Below are 17,177 nucleotides of genomic sequence, written 5' to 3' on the forward strand. Positions count from 1 at the left end.
ACTACTCCTTCCAATGCACTACCCTATCTCTCATCCTATACATCTATCAATATATCCTCTACATCCACTCTCTCATTTATCCCAAACCCCATACCACTATAATGATTGCCAAAATAACCCTTTCTAGACTCTCTCCTACTCTACCCCTCTTTGCATCATCTGACACCTCTTTTACTAAACCGATCCCCTAAAACAAACCTTTCTAAACTCTTTCCTGAGTCCTCCCCTCCAAAACTTCTTTTTACTCACCCAAAAGCCTCCTCCTATTGCTAAGACCAAAAAAAAATATTTCACTCTTTTATCCCTCCACTATCCTTTTCAATCGAAATTAACAGACTAACATGTTCACTTCTCAAATTCCATATTAAACTATACTAATATACTACGCAAATAACTGAATAACATATCCGCTACTCAAATGACTTCATATTTTTTTTTACTATACTAATTTTTAAGAGTCATACTTTATGGGTTACGGAGTGGCGTGCTACTCACCAGAAAAGCGATTCATCACCCATCAGGGGTAACAAGTGCTATATGAATGCAAATCTTTCTTCCCCTTTTATCCCTCCACTATCCTTCTCTCTCCAAGTAACTGACTAATATCCACCACTGAAATTACTTCATATTTCACCATATTAATTCACCACTAATCCTTTGTAGGCTTCCTGAATAGCGTGCGTCAACAAGCGCTATATAAATACAAACCTTTGTCCTCCTCTATCCTTCTGCTATCATTCCAAATCCAAATAACTGACTAACCTATCCACCACTTAAAATGTACTTGCATGTTTCACTATACTAATTCAACACTAATCCTCTATGTTCCCGGAGTAGCGTGCTACTCGCCGAAAAAGCGCTTTGGCGCCACGTCAAGGGTAGTAAGCGCTATATAAATGCAATTACAATACAATACAAAATTGAGTGAGTTTCCTATATAAGGAAACTGTGTACATCAAGATCCTTACGACCTCAACAATTAGTAGATTTTCAGGAAGTGGAAAGGGTATAAATCCAGCCAGTACGTGTAGTTCCTATGGGCCATATGTATCAAGCCGTTTTTGAATCGCAAAGGCCGAAATTCGCAGAATTTCAGCCTTTGCGACTCGCAAACGGCCGTTTTGCATGTTTTGGGATGTATGAAACATTCCCAAAATAAGGAATTGCACAGTTGTGCGATTCCTTATTTTGCCATAGCATTTAGGAAATCGCAATTTTGCGATTCCTTAAATGCTATGTATGTAGCATTTTTGGCTAGCGAATTATGGTTAAGAATTCGCAAATTACCACCAACTTTTAGTTGATGGTAATTTGCGAATTCTTCAAAAAATGCATATTTTGGCATTTTTTAAGGTGGCATGTGATGCACACACATGCCCATAGGGCATGTATGTGAGCCATATGCACACACATGTACATTTCAGGGGCGCAGCAGGGTGTCTTTGAGACATCCCTGTACCCTTGAAATAATTCTCAAATTGCGATTAGCAAATTGCGAATTCGCAATTTGTGAATTATTTCGCAATCATTCCTATGGGGCTCCTGGCCCATAGGAATGCATTGAAAATTATTCCTTAATTGCGAATTCGCAAATTGCGAATTCGCAATTTGAGAATTATTTCGCAATCATTCCTATGGGGCTCCTGGCCCATAGGAATGCATTGAAAATTATTCCTTAATTGCGAATTCGCAAAATGTGAATTCGCAAATAAGGAAGATTAAGGAATCGCTAAAAAATAGCGATTTTTTTTCATACATACCATTTTGCAATTCCTAAATAGCGATTCCTTAAAATTCGCTATTTAGGAAATGCAGAATAGTTTGTTGATACATATGGCCCTATATTACCCATACAGGACCTGCGCGTTTGGATAACATAAACTGTGGGTTTGGTGGCAGACTGGTTCCGTACACCCCCACTGAGAATGTTAGCCTGTCTGTTTTAGCTAGCTCGCAGTGCCACTAGAATCTCCTCTTATCAGAGAGAGAACAGTTTCTGGCAACCTCAGAACATGACAACCCTGATCCCTCAGCACTATGGAAACAATATACTACTCACTCGTGCTCATTTATTCAGTCTCAGAGAGTTATACAGAAGAAACAGTCGGGCGTGTTACAAAAAGAATTTATTGTACATTTGTTCTTCTAGTGTAAAATAGATGTGCTGCAACAACAGTTAGACAGTAGCAGATGTATATGATCAGCAGTACAATTAAAATAAAAGCATAGTACATTCTACCATCTTGCAATAAGCATGAATACAGACATGAATATAAAATGCAGGACAAAAGTGTGCATACTCCTACGATGCCTATCTAGATGTGCCTAAGTGTATCTACCAGGTGAATAGGTGTGAAGCCAAGAATCCCTCTAGGATTTAGTCAAACTCCATTTCCTGAAGTGAGAGAGCATGAGACCCAGTCCTGGTCTCGAGTTGGACACCCACAAGGGATGTGTTAGACCACTGTCAGCTGGAGCGTCTGCTAGCAGGAGCCTCCGCGTCTTTGGTCAGTGTGTCGGTCTGAGAGTCTTGGTTCCTTCTACCAACCCTAGCAAGATGTGCAGTATTTATACAAAAAGTATCTAGGGTTTCTTTGTCCCTTGTTTCATGTATAAGCCATTGTTGGATTTGAGGATGACGTATGGGATGAACCTTGTAGGTAGATAAGGTGGGGTAGGTGGTGTAACCCCTGCCTGGGTTCCAAGAACCCTAATGAATATTCATTCATACTGTATGAGTCCATTGGACGCTATTGTTCAGGAAAAACCCTCCTTCTGCACCTAGGTCTAGAACTAGGTAAAGGTTCAATCCTAAAGGCTCGTCACTGTGTAGTATTAGGGAGATAATGTAGGTGAAGGTGTATGATCTTACCCGGGCCTGTATTAGGGTACCTATATGAAACATAACAGTACTAGCCACGTAGCCCCTTCATTACTAAAGGAACCCACTCTAGCGTGTGTGTGTGTGTGTATGTGTACGGAGGTAGCATACCAGCAAACCAATGTTGGTGCTCATGGTAAATCAAAGGGGCTACCAGATACTGGCATGCCCTATATTCAGGGCCACTGGAATTATGCGATTGTACGTCAGCGGCAATTTCTGCATATTATAGATTTGCCACATAATCCATCATCTGCCTCATAACCTGCAGATTTTAACAATAAAAATGTTGGTCCTAGCTTAAACAGTTCAAAAGTTACTAAAAACGCAGGAACACATGTTGCCCTGTAACGGAAGACTCTTTCTAAAGGTTGGCTGGTCACCTTTCGGTTGCGTATTACTATATTAGTCATAATTTGCCTTTTTTTGCAACATAATTTACATAACACGGCCACATAATTTGACCTCCCCCTGCTGCATAGTTCCAGTGTTGCTGCCTATAATGTGCGGGTGGTGCTGTCGGTTTCGCTGCATATGCAGCTGTTACATATGGAACTGTTGCCCCCCGTATCGGGACACCTCTATTCCTGAGAAGTTGTATTATTGTCTCGCTGCAGTTTACTCCTATCACAACAGGAGTCGCCATTTTAATCAAACAAATTAAAAAACATCTGATTCAAAAGGCACACAAACCAGTAGGTGGGGAATAACCGTTTAATATTCAAGCTTAAAAAAAATACAGCAATAGCAGCTCCCTTATTGCTTGTAGAAGGCAACAATAACTACTACAGACGTCTCCGTGTAAGTGTAATGGTGGTTTTCTCGCGTGTGCGTATTTAAACAACTACTCAAAGGTCCAACGCATTTTAATGCTGGAGTTGGGCGTCATGTTGCATAAATTGAGACTTTGGCTTAGTTCTACAGGGTTTGACTTTCCCACCCAGGGGTTCCTGTACTTGGTTCAGGGCACCAACACTTGAGCGTGAAAATCCAAGTCATTTAGGCCCGCACAACCCCACTCAACACGCTTGTTGATGTGGTATCCTTGCTTTTTGGGTAACCAACAGTTCTCTTAAAAGGGGGTCAGGGACTCCTTGGTTATTCACATCCAATTTGGCTCAACTTTTTGTGTAAATTTCTTCATTGAGTTTTTTAAGTCAGTCACAGGTTAGTCCTTTAAAAAGGAGGCACTGGAAGATCAAACTCATTTTTTTTTGCTATATATTATCACCCACAAGTTCCGCACTAAGAAAATCCACTTTATGCTTAAATGTTTAATTCAACAGGCTCATCCTGTTGCTTATCACATGAATATTAACCACACAGAATATTATTAAAACAGCACTAACGCATGTCACTAACAATGAAACTAATATGCACAACTCTAATATAGTTGGAATGTCATTCGGCAACCTAGCACCGCAGGACTACTTCTATGTGCTATACTATGAGAGCATGGAGGAGCTTAGCTTGCATTTAGAGTTTATTGGGATTTAGCGCACTGCATGACTATTTACAGCATGAAGCCGTAATATTCCGAAGAGAGTGTTCCCTCGAAAGGAAAACTCACATCAGCGGGGCTCAGTTCTTCTTCTGCCGCCATTGGATCAGTGTCGGCTCTCAGGATAGGGATGCGGCTGCCGCATTTTGGCAGCCTCCGGCAGGACCTCGTGCGGTTACCTGGCACAAAGACTTCTCTGAGTTAGTGGGGTTCTTATAGTACTGGCCACTGATCTTTACCCCACATGGGGGAATTTTCATCAAATTCTAGACATACCTTGTAGGTGTCCATGTGACAGTCTTTAGACAAACCAGTATGACAAAAGTATGTCAATTCAGACTACATTGTTTGCGTCATATTTACTGTCTGAACTTCAAGAATAGATAAAACAGAACTTGTCCCAGATGGATGTCGCATTAGGTGTTTGCCAAGGTCATCTGGATGATTTGACACTTTCACAGGTTCAAATGTCGGCTGGCCAATGACAGAGCAGAAAATGAAGCCTCGTCAACATAGTATGGAGTCTGGCCTTTGGGTCTTTATGAGACTACGGAGGCGATTAAAAAGTAGTGTCTCCGTTACCAGCAAAACACAGACATGGTTCTTCCAAAAAAGCTTATTCACATGAATAAAGAATAGTTGTAAAGGCAAATAGTGACGTCACTCAGGACATGTGACAACAGTTTTGCATAAAATGACAGTAATACCAGAACCTGTCCTAGTCGGGCTCCCTAAGCCGTTGCGGGGGTCTCCATACATGGGGTGTAGGGCAGGCGGTTTAGGGGGTGAGGCAGGTGAGGAACTTGTAAGCAGCTCTATATCTTAAGGGAGAACAACCTTTACAACGCAGTTGTTACACTGCGATAGCTTTGCAACTCGGTTATTACAACGCAAGTCATTACAACGACTTGCGCTGGATGGCGCTCTACACTAAGGAGTAGTATGATTTACTATTCCATCACCTTCCCTACTGTTCCACACACTGGAGCTGGAATAGTAAATCATGTAACGACTTGCGTTGTAACGAACGTGCTGTAAAATACTACGTTGTGAATGTATGCGATGTAACATCGTACATTCATCTTAAGGGTTACTAGTAAAGCACAAACTTGTATAAAGTCCTTATCTGCATGTTAACGAGGTAGGGGTACTAGAGAGAGAGCACGGAGGTAGCAGAGGCTTGAAAACCAGGCCTTAATTGGTATATAATGGACCTGCAGAGGCTTACATGGTATGTATCTGTACATTAAAGCAGTAGGGCTGCTTCAATTAATCTTTGTTCATTTGTTCATTACGATGAAGGACCCGCATAGCAAGCCGTGGCACAGTGGATGTTGTGGATCAGAAATCCGGAGCAGACCCATTCTTTGGGAAGAGTTGGCCAAGCACCCCGTGGCCTTTTGGGGTGCCTCACTGCCTTGTCTTCAGCTCCCTCGCCATCTGGCACAGCATGCAGTGCCCGCAGAAGCACTGGCAGCAGAAGTCATGACAGATGGTGCCCTGTGGAAGGAAAGAGAGGAAGTGAGCAAGTGTGCCCGACTGATGCCACCCCTCCTGTTGCATCTTACTGGGTGTGCCCCCTGCTGCCACCCCTTTAGCTGCATCTCACTGGGTGTGCCCCCTGCTGCCACCCTGCTCCAGCTGCATCTCACTGGGTGTGCCCCCTGCTGCCACCATGCTCCAGCTTCATCTCACTGGGTGTGCCCCACTGTTGCCACCCTAATGCAGCTGAGTCTCACTGGGTGTGCCCAACTGCTGCCACCCCCTGCAGCTGCATCTCACTAAGTGTGTCTCACTGCTGCCACTGTGCTTCAGCTGCCTGTCACTGGGTGTGCTCCACTGCTCGAAAACCACCCCTGCTGCATCTCACTGAGTGTGCCCAACTACTGCCACCCCGCTCCAGCCTCGTCTCACTGGGTGTGCCTCACTGTCTCCAACCCCCTCCTGCTGCATCTCACTGGGTGTGTCCCACTGTTGCCACCCTAATCCAGCTGAGTCTTACTGGGAGTGCCGCACTGCTGCCACCCCCTGAGGGGGTCTCCTGATGCCACTGTGCTTCAGCTGCCCATCACTGGGTGTGCCCCACTGCTGCCACTGTCTTCCAGCTGCGTCTCCCTGGGTGTGCCCCACTGCTGCCACTGTCTTCCAGCTGCGTCTCCTTGGGTGTGCCCCACTGCTGCCACCCTAATGCAGCTGAGTCTCACTGGGTGTGCCCCACTGCTGCCACCCTAATGCAGCGGAGTCTCACTGGGTGTGCCCCACTGCTGCCACCCTAATGCAGCTGAGTCTCACTGGGTGTGCCCCACTGCTGCCCCCCCTCCTGCTGCACTTCACTGGGTGTGCCCCACTGCTGCCACCCCTCTTCCAGCTGCGTCACCCTGGGTGTGCCCCACTGCTGCCACTGCCTTCCAGCTGCGTCTCCCTGGGTGTGCCCCACTGCTGCCACGCCCCCTCCTGGTGCACCTCACTGGATGTGCCCACTGCTGCCACCTCCCTCCAGCTCAGTCTCACTGGGTGTGCCCCATAGTTGCCACCCCCTTCCTGTTGCATCACTCTTGCTGTGTCCCACTGCTGCCACCCACCCTTCAGCTGTCTCTCACAGGGTGTGCCCCCTGCTGCCACCCCTCCTCCAGCTGCACCTTACAGGGTGGGTCCCATTGCTGCCACCCCATTCCAGCTGCACCTCAGTGGGTGTACTCCACTGCTGCAACCCTCTCTCTAGCTGTGTATCACTGGGTGTGCCCCACTGCTGCCACTGTGCTTCAGCTACCTGTCACTGGGTGTACGCCACTGCTCGAACACCACCCCTGCTGCATCTCACTGGGTGTGCCCCATTGCTGCCACCACTCCTCCAGCTGCATCTCACTGGGTGTGATGTACTGCTGCAACCCTCTCTCTAGCTGTGTATCCCTGGGTGTGCCCCACTGCTGCCACCCTGCCTCCTGTTGCGACCCCCCAATTCAACTCCACTTCCCACAAACCAAGCTGATTCTTGCTAACGAGACTGACCAACCCCTGCTCACAAAAGTCTCAAACACACTGCAACGTCCACCCCTTCCCTCCTCATTTTACTGCCCAAGATAGATTCTCTAGTTCTTCCACGTGCCGACCTCTCACCCCTCTGACTCCATCACACTAATTAGACCATCACCACATGATGCTGCTCAACCCCAACCCTACACACAATCGGCCGAATCACTCTGACTTTAATCCCCTTATCCTCTCTTGCTACACCCCCTCTGCATTTGACTCCCCCCAATAGCCACTCCTCGCCGCTTCTACGCCATGCAATATCCTCCCTTTGTGAAGAAATCCCCCAGACCTTCTTCAGTCCCCTTACACACCACACGCACTTGTCCTAACTCACTACCTCAATCCATATGCTCTCGACTCACAACTGCGACTCCTCCCCCCATCTGCACTATTTGAGCCCCCTTGCATGCCATCAATACTCACTTACACCCGACAAACCACACCTGTCAGTATACCCTCCACCCCACGATCTGATACTCTCCCACACCACTACACTTTCCTCCCCTCCCTAATCTTCCATGCAAATAGAACTGTAATCACAAATTGACTGTCCTCCCAGACAAACATTTCCTCCCACTCTCCCCGCTCCCACTCTTGAAGCATTCTCATCGCGTATGACCAAGACCCCACCTCATGCATGCACCGTAAACCCACCCATCGTAACCCATTGTCATCCCACTTCACCAAGACCCAACCTCATGCATGCACCATGTACCGTAAACCCACCCATCGTAACCCAGTCTCACCTCACTTCACCAAGACCCAACCTCAAGCATGCACCATAAACCCACCCATCGTAACCCAGTCTCACCTCACTTCACCAAGACCCAACCTCATGCACACCCCATGCACCGTAAACCCACACATCGTAATACATTCTCTTCCCACTTCACCAAAACCCAACCTCATGCACATCCATGCACCGTAAACCCACCCATCGTAACCCATTCTCATCCCACTTCACCAAGACCCAACCTCATGCACATCCCATGTAAAGTAAACCCACCCATCATAACCCATTCTCATCCCACTTCACCAAGACCCAACCTCATGCACACCCCATGCACCGTAAACCCACACATCGTAACACATTCTCATCCCACTTCACCAAAACCCAACCTCATGCACACCCCAGGCACCGTAAACCCACCCATCGTAACCCATTCTCATCCCACTTCACCAAGACCCAACCTCATGCACATCCCATGTAAAGTAAACCCACCCATCATAACCCGTTCTCATCCCACTCTACCAAGACTCAACCTCATGCACACCCCATGCACCGTAAACCCACCTATCGTAACCCATTCTCATCCCACTTCACCAAGACTCAACCTCATGCACACCCCATGCACCGTAAACCGACCGATCGTAGCCCATACTCATCCCACTTCACCAAGACCCAACCTCATGCACACCCCATGCACCGTAAACCCACCCATCGTAACCCATTCTCATCCCACTTCACCAAGACCCAACCTCATGCACGCACCATGTACCGTAAACCCACCCCTTGTAACCCAGTCTCACCCCACTTCACCAAGACCCCACCTCATGCATGCACCATAAACCCACCCATCGTAACCCATTCTCATGCCACTTCACCAAGACCCAACCTCATGCACACCCCATGCACCGTACACCCACCTATCGTAACCCATTCTCATCCCACTTCACCAAGACCCAACCTCATGCACATCCCATGTAAAGTAAACCCACCGTTCGTAACCCATTCTCATCCCACTTCACCAAGACCCAACCTCATGCACACCCCATGCACCGTAAACCCACCCCTTCCCTCCTCAACCTCCCACTACCCCCTCGGGTACCCATTCCCCCTCGGGCACTCCTTCCCTCCTCAGCCTCCCTCTACCCCCTCGGGAACCCACCCATCGTAACCCATTCTCATCCCACTTCACCAAGACCCAACCTCATGCACATCCCATGTAAAGTAAACCCACCGTTCGTAACCCATTCTCATCCCACTTCACCAAGACCCAACCTCATGCACACCCCATGCACCGTAAACCCACCCCTTCCCTCCTCAACCTCCCACTACCCCCTCGGGTACCCATTCCCCCTCGGGCACTCCTTCCCTCCTCGGCCTCCCTCTACCCCCTCGGGAACCCACCCATCGTAACCCATTCTCACCCCACTTCACCAAGACCCAACCTCATGCACACCCCATGCACCGTAAACCCACCCATCGTAACCCATTCTCATCCCACTTCACCAAGACCCAACCTCATGCACAGCCCATGCACCGTAAACCCCCCCATCGTAACCCATTATCATCCCACTTCACCAAGATCCAACCTCATGCACACCCCATGCACCGTAAACCCACCCCTTCCCTCCTCAACCTCCCACTACCCCCTCAGGTACCCCTTCCCTCCTCAACCTCCCCTTTCCCCCCCGGGCACACCTTCCCTCATCAACCTCCCTCTACCCCCTCGGGAACCCCTTCCCTCCTCAACCTCCCCTTCAGTCACCCCTTCCTCCCTTTCCCCCCCCGACACCCCTTCCCTCCTCAACCTCCCTCTCCCCCCTCGGGCACCCCTTCCCTCCTCAACCTCCCTCTCCCCCCTCGGGCACCCCTTCCCTCCTCAACCTCCCTCTCCCCCCTCGGGCACCCCTTCCCTCCCCAACCTCCCCTTTCCCCCTCGGGCACCCCTTCCCTCCTTAACCTCCCTTAAACACTCAAAGTCTCAGACATACCCCCAAAAATACTGGGATGCCTAAACACACACAACATATTGATACACCTAAACACACCCCAAAACACACTGAGACACCTAAACACGTGCACGCAGACACAGACTGATACACCTAAACATACACGCAAACACAGTGATATACACACACAAATACAACTGACAGGCCTGAAAACACACACAGACATGCCGATACATCTATACACCCAGCCAAACACATCCCAAAAACATACTGAGAAATCTAAACACACGTACACAGCATAATGATACACCTAAAAACACACACCCAAAGACACTCCAGAACATACGGAGACATCTAAACACACGTACACAGCAGAATGATACACCTAAAAACACCCCCAAAACATTCAGAGATGCCTATGCACATACACACTCCCTACACATGCTTCTGAACCCATTCTGACACCCCAAAACAAATAAAGAAACGGAAACACTTGAACACTCACCCAAACACACCCCAAAACATACAGACGCCTAAATACATGTGTGCGCACACATACAGATACACCTAAACATACACTCAAACACACCCGAAGCACTCGTAGATGCCTAAACACATGTGTACACACACACATACTGATACACCTAAATATACACCCAAACACACCCCTAAACATTCGGAGATGCCTAAGCATGTTTGCACACACACGCACACATCCAAACACACACACACACATACTGATACACCTAAACACAGCCCAAAAACACTCAGACATGCCTAAACACATATGTATACACACTCGCACACATACTGATATACTGAAACACCCATCCAAACACACCCCAAAACACTTGGAGATGCCTAAACAAACATACAAACATTCTAAACAAACACCCTACATACTTTTCCAAACACATTCTAAAACCCCTAAACACACAGAGATACTGAAACACCTAAACACCCATGCAAGCACATCTCAAAACATGCTGATACACCTGAACATGTGCACGCACACACACAGGCATACTGGCACACCTAAACACACACTCAAACATGTAGTGATACCCAAATACATATAACTGACAATCCTGAAAATACACACACACATGTTCACCATTCTGTTTTGACCCATTTCCCTCCACTCCTTCTTCTTATGCCAGGCCTTGTATACCCAAAAATATATTGTCCAACTCAGAATATCAGCCCCTGAGAAGCCAGTAGCAATCATAGCACCCTCTTACCTCAATGCGCCATCGCTCCCTCATTGCGGCTCGCAGGGCGAGGAAGGCCCCAGGCAGACATGGCAGGCAGAAGTGCTCCCCAAAGTCCTTGGAGACCCGGCACATCAGGATGCAGGGTACGAAAGTGCCACACAGACCTGGAAAGAGAGAGGGGGTTAGGACAATGCAAAGAAGTAACTTCCTGTACTAGTCTTCCAGACGCCCTTCCATTCTACCCAACCCATTTACAGATGGAGGGGGGATTCACCAAACATGCTACAGCTTCACTGTGCCCCCTCTCTCTTGTGGCCTTTCCAGAAGGCGCCAGACTAGTTTGTCTGTGAGGCCTCAAGAGGTTGGATCTGCATCAAACCAAGGGCTCAGTAGCCCCCGGGGTAAATCCACAACCTTGGCGCAGTCCAGCGGTCAGCAGGGTAGAAAAGTGGGCTGAGCCAATACTGTTGCAACTGTACCCAAGCTACCAAAATCCGCTTCCCAGTAGCAAAGCAGAGGCCATGTGCACTATCGATGGGTCACAATGTATTGGTCACTATTTGCAACCAGTAAAGTAATCTAAGAATCGACTTGTGCACTAGTAGGTCAGTTCGAAAAATTCCAAATCGTAGTAGTGCAGTGAGGTACTTCAGTGCCTCCTCTGAGTCTCCATTTTAGTTTCCATTTTAGTTTCACGTTTGACTTGACATCTTTTTCTAATGGTGACTTTTTACATGGTTTACACTTACACGACAATGTACTGAGAATCTATTATACATGCAGTTAATTTCTTAGTAAGTATTATTATCATGTTCTTTGTACACTCTGTACAAGGCTAGGCACATAGAACGTGATGTCCTTGTATTTGGTTGTCCGGTTGGAGACATGTCCAAGGCTCCAGACAAACAACTGTATCAGCTCTGCACCTTTGACACAGTGTGGTTGGAATGGTGTTTTTATTATATAAACAGCCTCTGTGCAACATTTGGCAGAGGAGCACTTCTGCCGGGATGGTCCCGGAATACGGTGCAGTGTGACTGCTTCTGACCTCTATCCTGAAAAAGAGGGTTGTCTGCTCTCCATCAGACCTGCTTCCTGGCACATCGTACCCAGGTATGTGGGGGTTAGGCTATCCCAATGGATCTGGCACAGAGTACTCTCACTAGGCTCTCAACAGTATAGGTAGTACTAGATAGGTGGATAAGAATAATCACATAGTAACGATATGATGGTTGAATTGTTTATCCTTTTCACCATTCTAGTACTGCTGGTTACAATGCTTTAGTTTCATCTGCCTAATAATTGCAGCTCACGCTTCCTATACAAGAATGCGATTGTTTCAAGAATTGTTTGAAAAGCCATATTCGTATCTTTCTTGTGTTTTACCTTGGGCATGTGAAAGTAAACAATGAAAGGGTAGATCTGTTTCCACCATTTCCTTGGGGAATAAGAGTGGTCATGTTTGAGGTTGCTGATACCATCTGGTACCCTGGTAAGGTTATGGGGTTCAGATGGGGCACTTGAGCCAGCTAGAAATTGAGCCAACATCTTGTGATGATCTGTGTGAACTGAGCTCCCCTGTTCCGAAGTTTATGTTGCCCAGATACAGAGTTCTACTTAATTAGTAGGAATTGTATAACAGTAGGTCATTATATTATTACGGTTGGACTCCAGATTCCAACTCCCTGTAATTGGAGGCCATCACAGGGATGGCAGCCTGCTGGGGTCAGCCGACCACCATGTCTGTGATTGTTTTTTTAGTAAGACAAACTTTTTTTTTCTTTAATGCAGCTCATTTTTCTTAAAAGAAATGGGATTGCATTTACAAATGATAGTACATTTTATTCATGTTTGTTCAAGAGAAGGCAGTGCTAATGTAGTCCCCTGCCTACTATTTTTTAGTTTTTTACATTCATCTTTGCAAATGGATTAACACCTCCTTTGATGTGTCAGTTAAATATCAATGTTTTGCTAATGGGGTTTGGCCACAGAACATTGCTATATTAGGCAGAGATTGGTATTTGGAAGGGACGCCTTACAGCCTGTCCTTTCCAGATACTGTATCAACATCCATTCAGAATCTCATTTCAGGAGTCTGAGAAACTTTTCCAATTACTAAAATAGGATAAGATAATAAGAAAAAGCTTTGTAACAGTTGCATGTGCCAAACCGTAGCATTTGCGACCATTACAATGCTTAGTGCATCCGGCCCTAGGACCCCAGCTAAACTGGAAAACAAACAGCGATTCCTCGTTGGCAGTTGGTTGGTGTCTGGTACAGCGGGGGCTATGAGATGGTGAGGGAACAGAGGTGTGTCTGTGTGTGCGCCTGAGTGAAGATATGCCTCTGTGTGCACAACCTGTGTGTGCACAAAGTGTGTGTACGGGATGTGACTTATTGATGCCCGTGTGTGTTCCTGAATGCATGTGTCTGTATGTGTACAGTGTGAAATATTCAGATACCTGTGTATGTGTGCCTGTGTGTGCACGTCATGTGTGTGCATGTCATGTGTGTATGGGGTGTGATACTTATAGATGTCTGTCTGTGTTCCTGAATGCATGTGTCTGTATGTGTACAATGTTAAATACTCATAGACACTTATGTATGTGTGCCAGAGTGCAAGTGCGCCTGTGTGTAACGTGTGTTGCAATATGTGATACTGCATTATGCCCATGTGTGTGTGACTGAGTTGTTGTGTGCCTGTGTGTGCTGTTTGTGTGGACTGTGTAAAGCTCACAGATGTCTGTGTGTGTGTATGCTTGAGTGCACATGTGCCTGTGTATGTGTGTGCAGTCTGTGATGGTCATACATGTGTGTGTGAGTGCACAAGCACTTTTGTTTGTCATTTGTGTTGCAATGTTTAATTATCCCAGGTGACCATGTGCCCAGATGTGCAGTGTGTGATACTCATAGATGCCCAAACATGTGGAAGACTTCACATGTACTTGTGTGACATGTGCAGTGTGTGATACTGCCGGATTCCCATGTGTGTGTGCCTGAGTGTGTTGTTTGTGTGCAGTGCATATTAATCAGCAGAAGTCTGTGTGTGCAGTGTGTGATACTTGTAGATGCCCGTGTGTGTGCTGAAGTGCACGTGTGCATGTGTGCATCATGTGTGTGCAGTCAGTGATGCTCACCGATGTCTATGTGTGTGTGCCTGTGTGCATCATGTGTGTGCAGTCGGTGATGCTCACTGATGTCTATGTGTGTGTGCCTGTGTGCATCATGTGTGTGCAGTCGGTGATGCTCACTGATGTCTATGTGTGTGTGCCTGTGTGCATCATGTGTGTGCAGTCGGTGATGCTCACTGATGTCTGTGTGTGTGTGTGCCTGTGTGCATCATGTGTGTGCAGTCGGTGATGCTCACTGATGTCTGTGTGTGTGTGCCTGTGTGCATCATGTGTGTGCAGTCTGTGATGCTCACTGATGTCTGTGTGTGTGTGCCTGTGTGCATCATGTGTGTGCAGTCGGTGATGCTCACCGATGTCTATGTGTGTGTGCCTGTGTGCATCATGTGTGTGCAGCCTGTGATGCTCACCGATGTCTATGTGTGTGTACCTGTGTGCATCATGTGTGTGCAGCCTGTGATGCTCACTGATGTCTATGTGTGTGTGCCTGTGTGCATCATGTGTGTGCAGTCGGTGATGCTCACTGATGTCTATGTGTGTGTGCCTGTGTGCATCATGTGTGTGCAGTCGGTGATGCTCACCGATGTCTATGTGTGTGTGCCTGTGTGCATCATGTGTGTGCAGTCTGTGATGCTCACCGATGTCTATGTGTGTGTGCCTGTGTGCATCATGTGTGTGCAGTCGGTGACGCTCACCGATGTCTATGTGTGTGTGCCTGTGTGCATCATGTGTGTGCAGTCTGTGATGCTCACCGATGTCTATGTGTGTGTGCCTGTGTGCATCATGTGTGTGCAGTCGGTGATGCTCACCGATGTCTATGTGTGTGTGCCTGTGTGCATCATGTGTGTGCAGTCTGTGATGCTCACCGATGTCTGTGTGTGTGTGCCTGTGTGCATCATGTGTGTGCAGTCTGTGATGCTCACCGATGTCTATGTGTGTGTGCCTGTGTGCATCATGTGTGTGCAGCTCTGTGATGCTCACTGATGTCTATGTGTGTGTGCCTGTGTGCATCATGTGTGAGCAGTCGGTGATGCTCACCAATGTCTATGTGTGTGTGCCTGTGTGCATCATGTGTGTGCAGTCTGTGATGCTCACCGATGTCTATGTGTGTGTGCCTGTGTGCATCATGTGTGCAGTCGGTGATGCTCACCGATGTCTATGTGTGTGTGCCTGTGTGCATCATGTGTGTGCAGTCGGTGATGCTCACCGATGTCTGTGTGTGCCTGTGTGCATCATGTATGTGCAGTTGGTGATGCTCACCGATGTCTATGTGTGTGTGCCTGTGTGCATCATGTGTGTGCAGTCGGTGATGCTCACCGATGTCTATGTGTGTGTGCCTGTGTGCATCATGTGTGTGCAGCCTGTGATGCTCACCGATGTCTATGTGTGTGTACCTGTGTGCATCATGTGTGTGCAGCCTGTGATGCTCACTGATGTCTATGTGTGTGTGCCTGTGTGCATCATGTGTGTGCAGTCGGTGATGCTCACTGATGTCTATGTGTGTGTGCCTGTGTGCATCATGTGTGTGCAGTCGGTGATGCTCACCGATGTCTATGTGTGTGTGCCTGTGTGCATCATGTGTGTGCAGTTGGTGATGCTCACCGATGTCTATGTGTGTGTGCCTGTGTGCATCATGTGTGTGCAGTCGGTGATGCTCACCGATGTCTATGTGTGTGTGCCTGTGTGCATCATGTGTGTGCAGTCGGTGATGCTCACTGATGTCTATGTGTGTGTGCCTGTGTGCATCATGTGTGTGCAGTCGGTGATGCTCACTGATGTCTGTGTGTGTCTGCCTGTGTGCATCATGTGTGTGCAGTCGGTGATGCTCACTGATGTCTGTGTGTGTGTGCCTGTGTGCATCATGTGTGTGCAGTCGGTGATGCTCACCGATGTCTATGTGTGTGTGCCTGTGTGCATCATGTGTGTGCAGCCTGTGATGCTCACCGATGTCTATGTGTGTGTGCCTGTGTGCATGATGTGTGTGCAGTCTGTGATGCTCACTGATGTCTATGTGTGTGTGCCTGTGTGCATCATGTGTGTGCAGTCGGTGATGCTCACCGATGTCTATGTGTGTGTGCCTGTGTGCATCATGTGTGTGCAGTCTGTGATGCTCACTGATGTCTATGTGTGTGTGCCTGTGTGCATCATGTGTGTGCAGTCGGTGATGCTCACTGATGTCTATGTGTGTGTGCCTGTGTGCATCATGTGTGTGCAGCCTGTGATGCTCACCGATGTCTATGTGTGTGTGCCTGTGTGCATCATGTGTGTGCAGTCGGTGATGCTCACCGATGTCTATGTGTGTGTGCCTGTGTGCATCATGTGTGTGCAGTCGGTGATGCTCACCGATGTCTATGTGTGTGTGCCTGTGTGCATCATGTGTGTGCAGTCTGTGATGCTCACTGATGTCTATGTGTGTGTGCCTGTGTGCATCATGTGTGTGCAGTCTGTGATGCTCACTGATGTCTATGTGTGTGTGCCTGTGTGCATCATGTGTGTGCAGTCGGTGATGCTCACCGAAGTCTATGTGTGTGTGCCTGTGTGCATCATGTGTGTGCAGTCTGTGATGCTCACCGATGTCTATGTGTGTGTGCCTGTGTGCATCATGTGTGTGCAGTCGGTGATGCTCACCGATGTCTATGTGTGTGTGCCTGTGTGCATCATGTGTGTGCAGTCTGTGATGCTCACCGATGTCTATGTGTGTGTGCCTGTGTGTGTGCCTGTGTGCATCATGTGTGTGCAGTCTG

General features: G+C 47.8%; 1 protein-coding gene across 1 annotated transcript in view; it reads right to left on the reverse strand.

Moving 5' to 3' along the window:
• Window positions 1-2,107: 2,107 nt before the first annotated feature.
• LOC144767960 (cornifelin homolog A-like) overlaps window positions 2,108-17,177 on the reverse strand; it is a 43,724-nt gene continuing 28,654 nt past the window's right edge. Inside the window, exons 3-4 of the mRNA XM_078651314.1 lie at window positions 11,333-11,469; window positions 2,108-5,882 (exon numbers count right to left, since the gene is read on the reverse strand). Of these exons, the coding sequence (XP_078507440.1) occupies window positions 5,793-5,882; window positions 11,333-11,469 (227 nt within the window). The 3' untranslated portion in view covers window positions 2,108-5,792. The remainder of the gene's footprint in view (window positions 5,883-11,332; window positions 11,470-17,177) is intronic.

This window comes from Lissotriton helveticus, chromosome 7 (assembly GCF_964261635.1).
Source record: "Lissotriton helveticus chromosome 7, aLisHel1.1, whole genome shotgun sequence".
Taxonomy (NCBI): domain Eukaryota; kingdom Metazoa; phylum Chordata; class Amphibia; order Caudata; family Salamandridae; genus Lissotriton; species Lissotriton helveticus.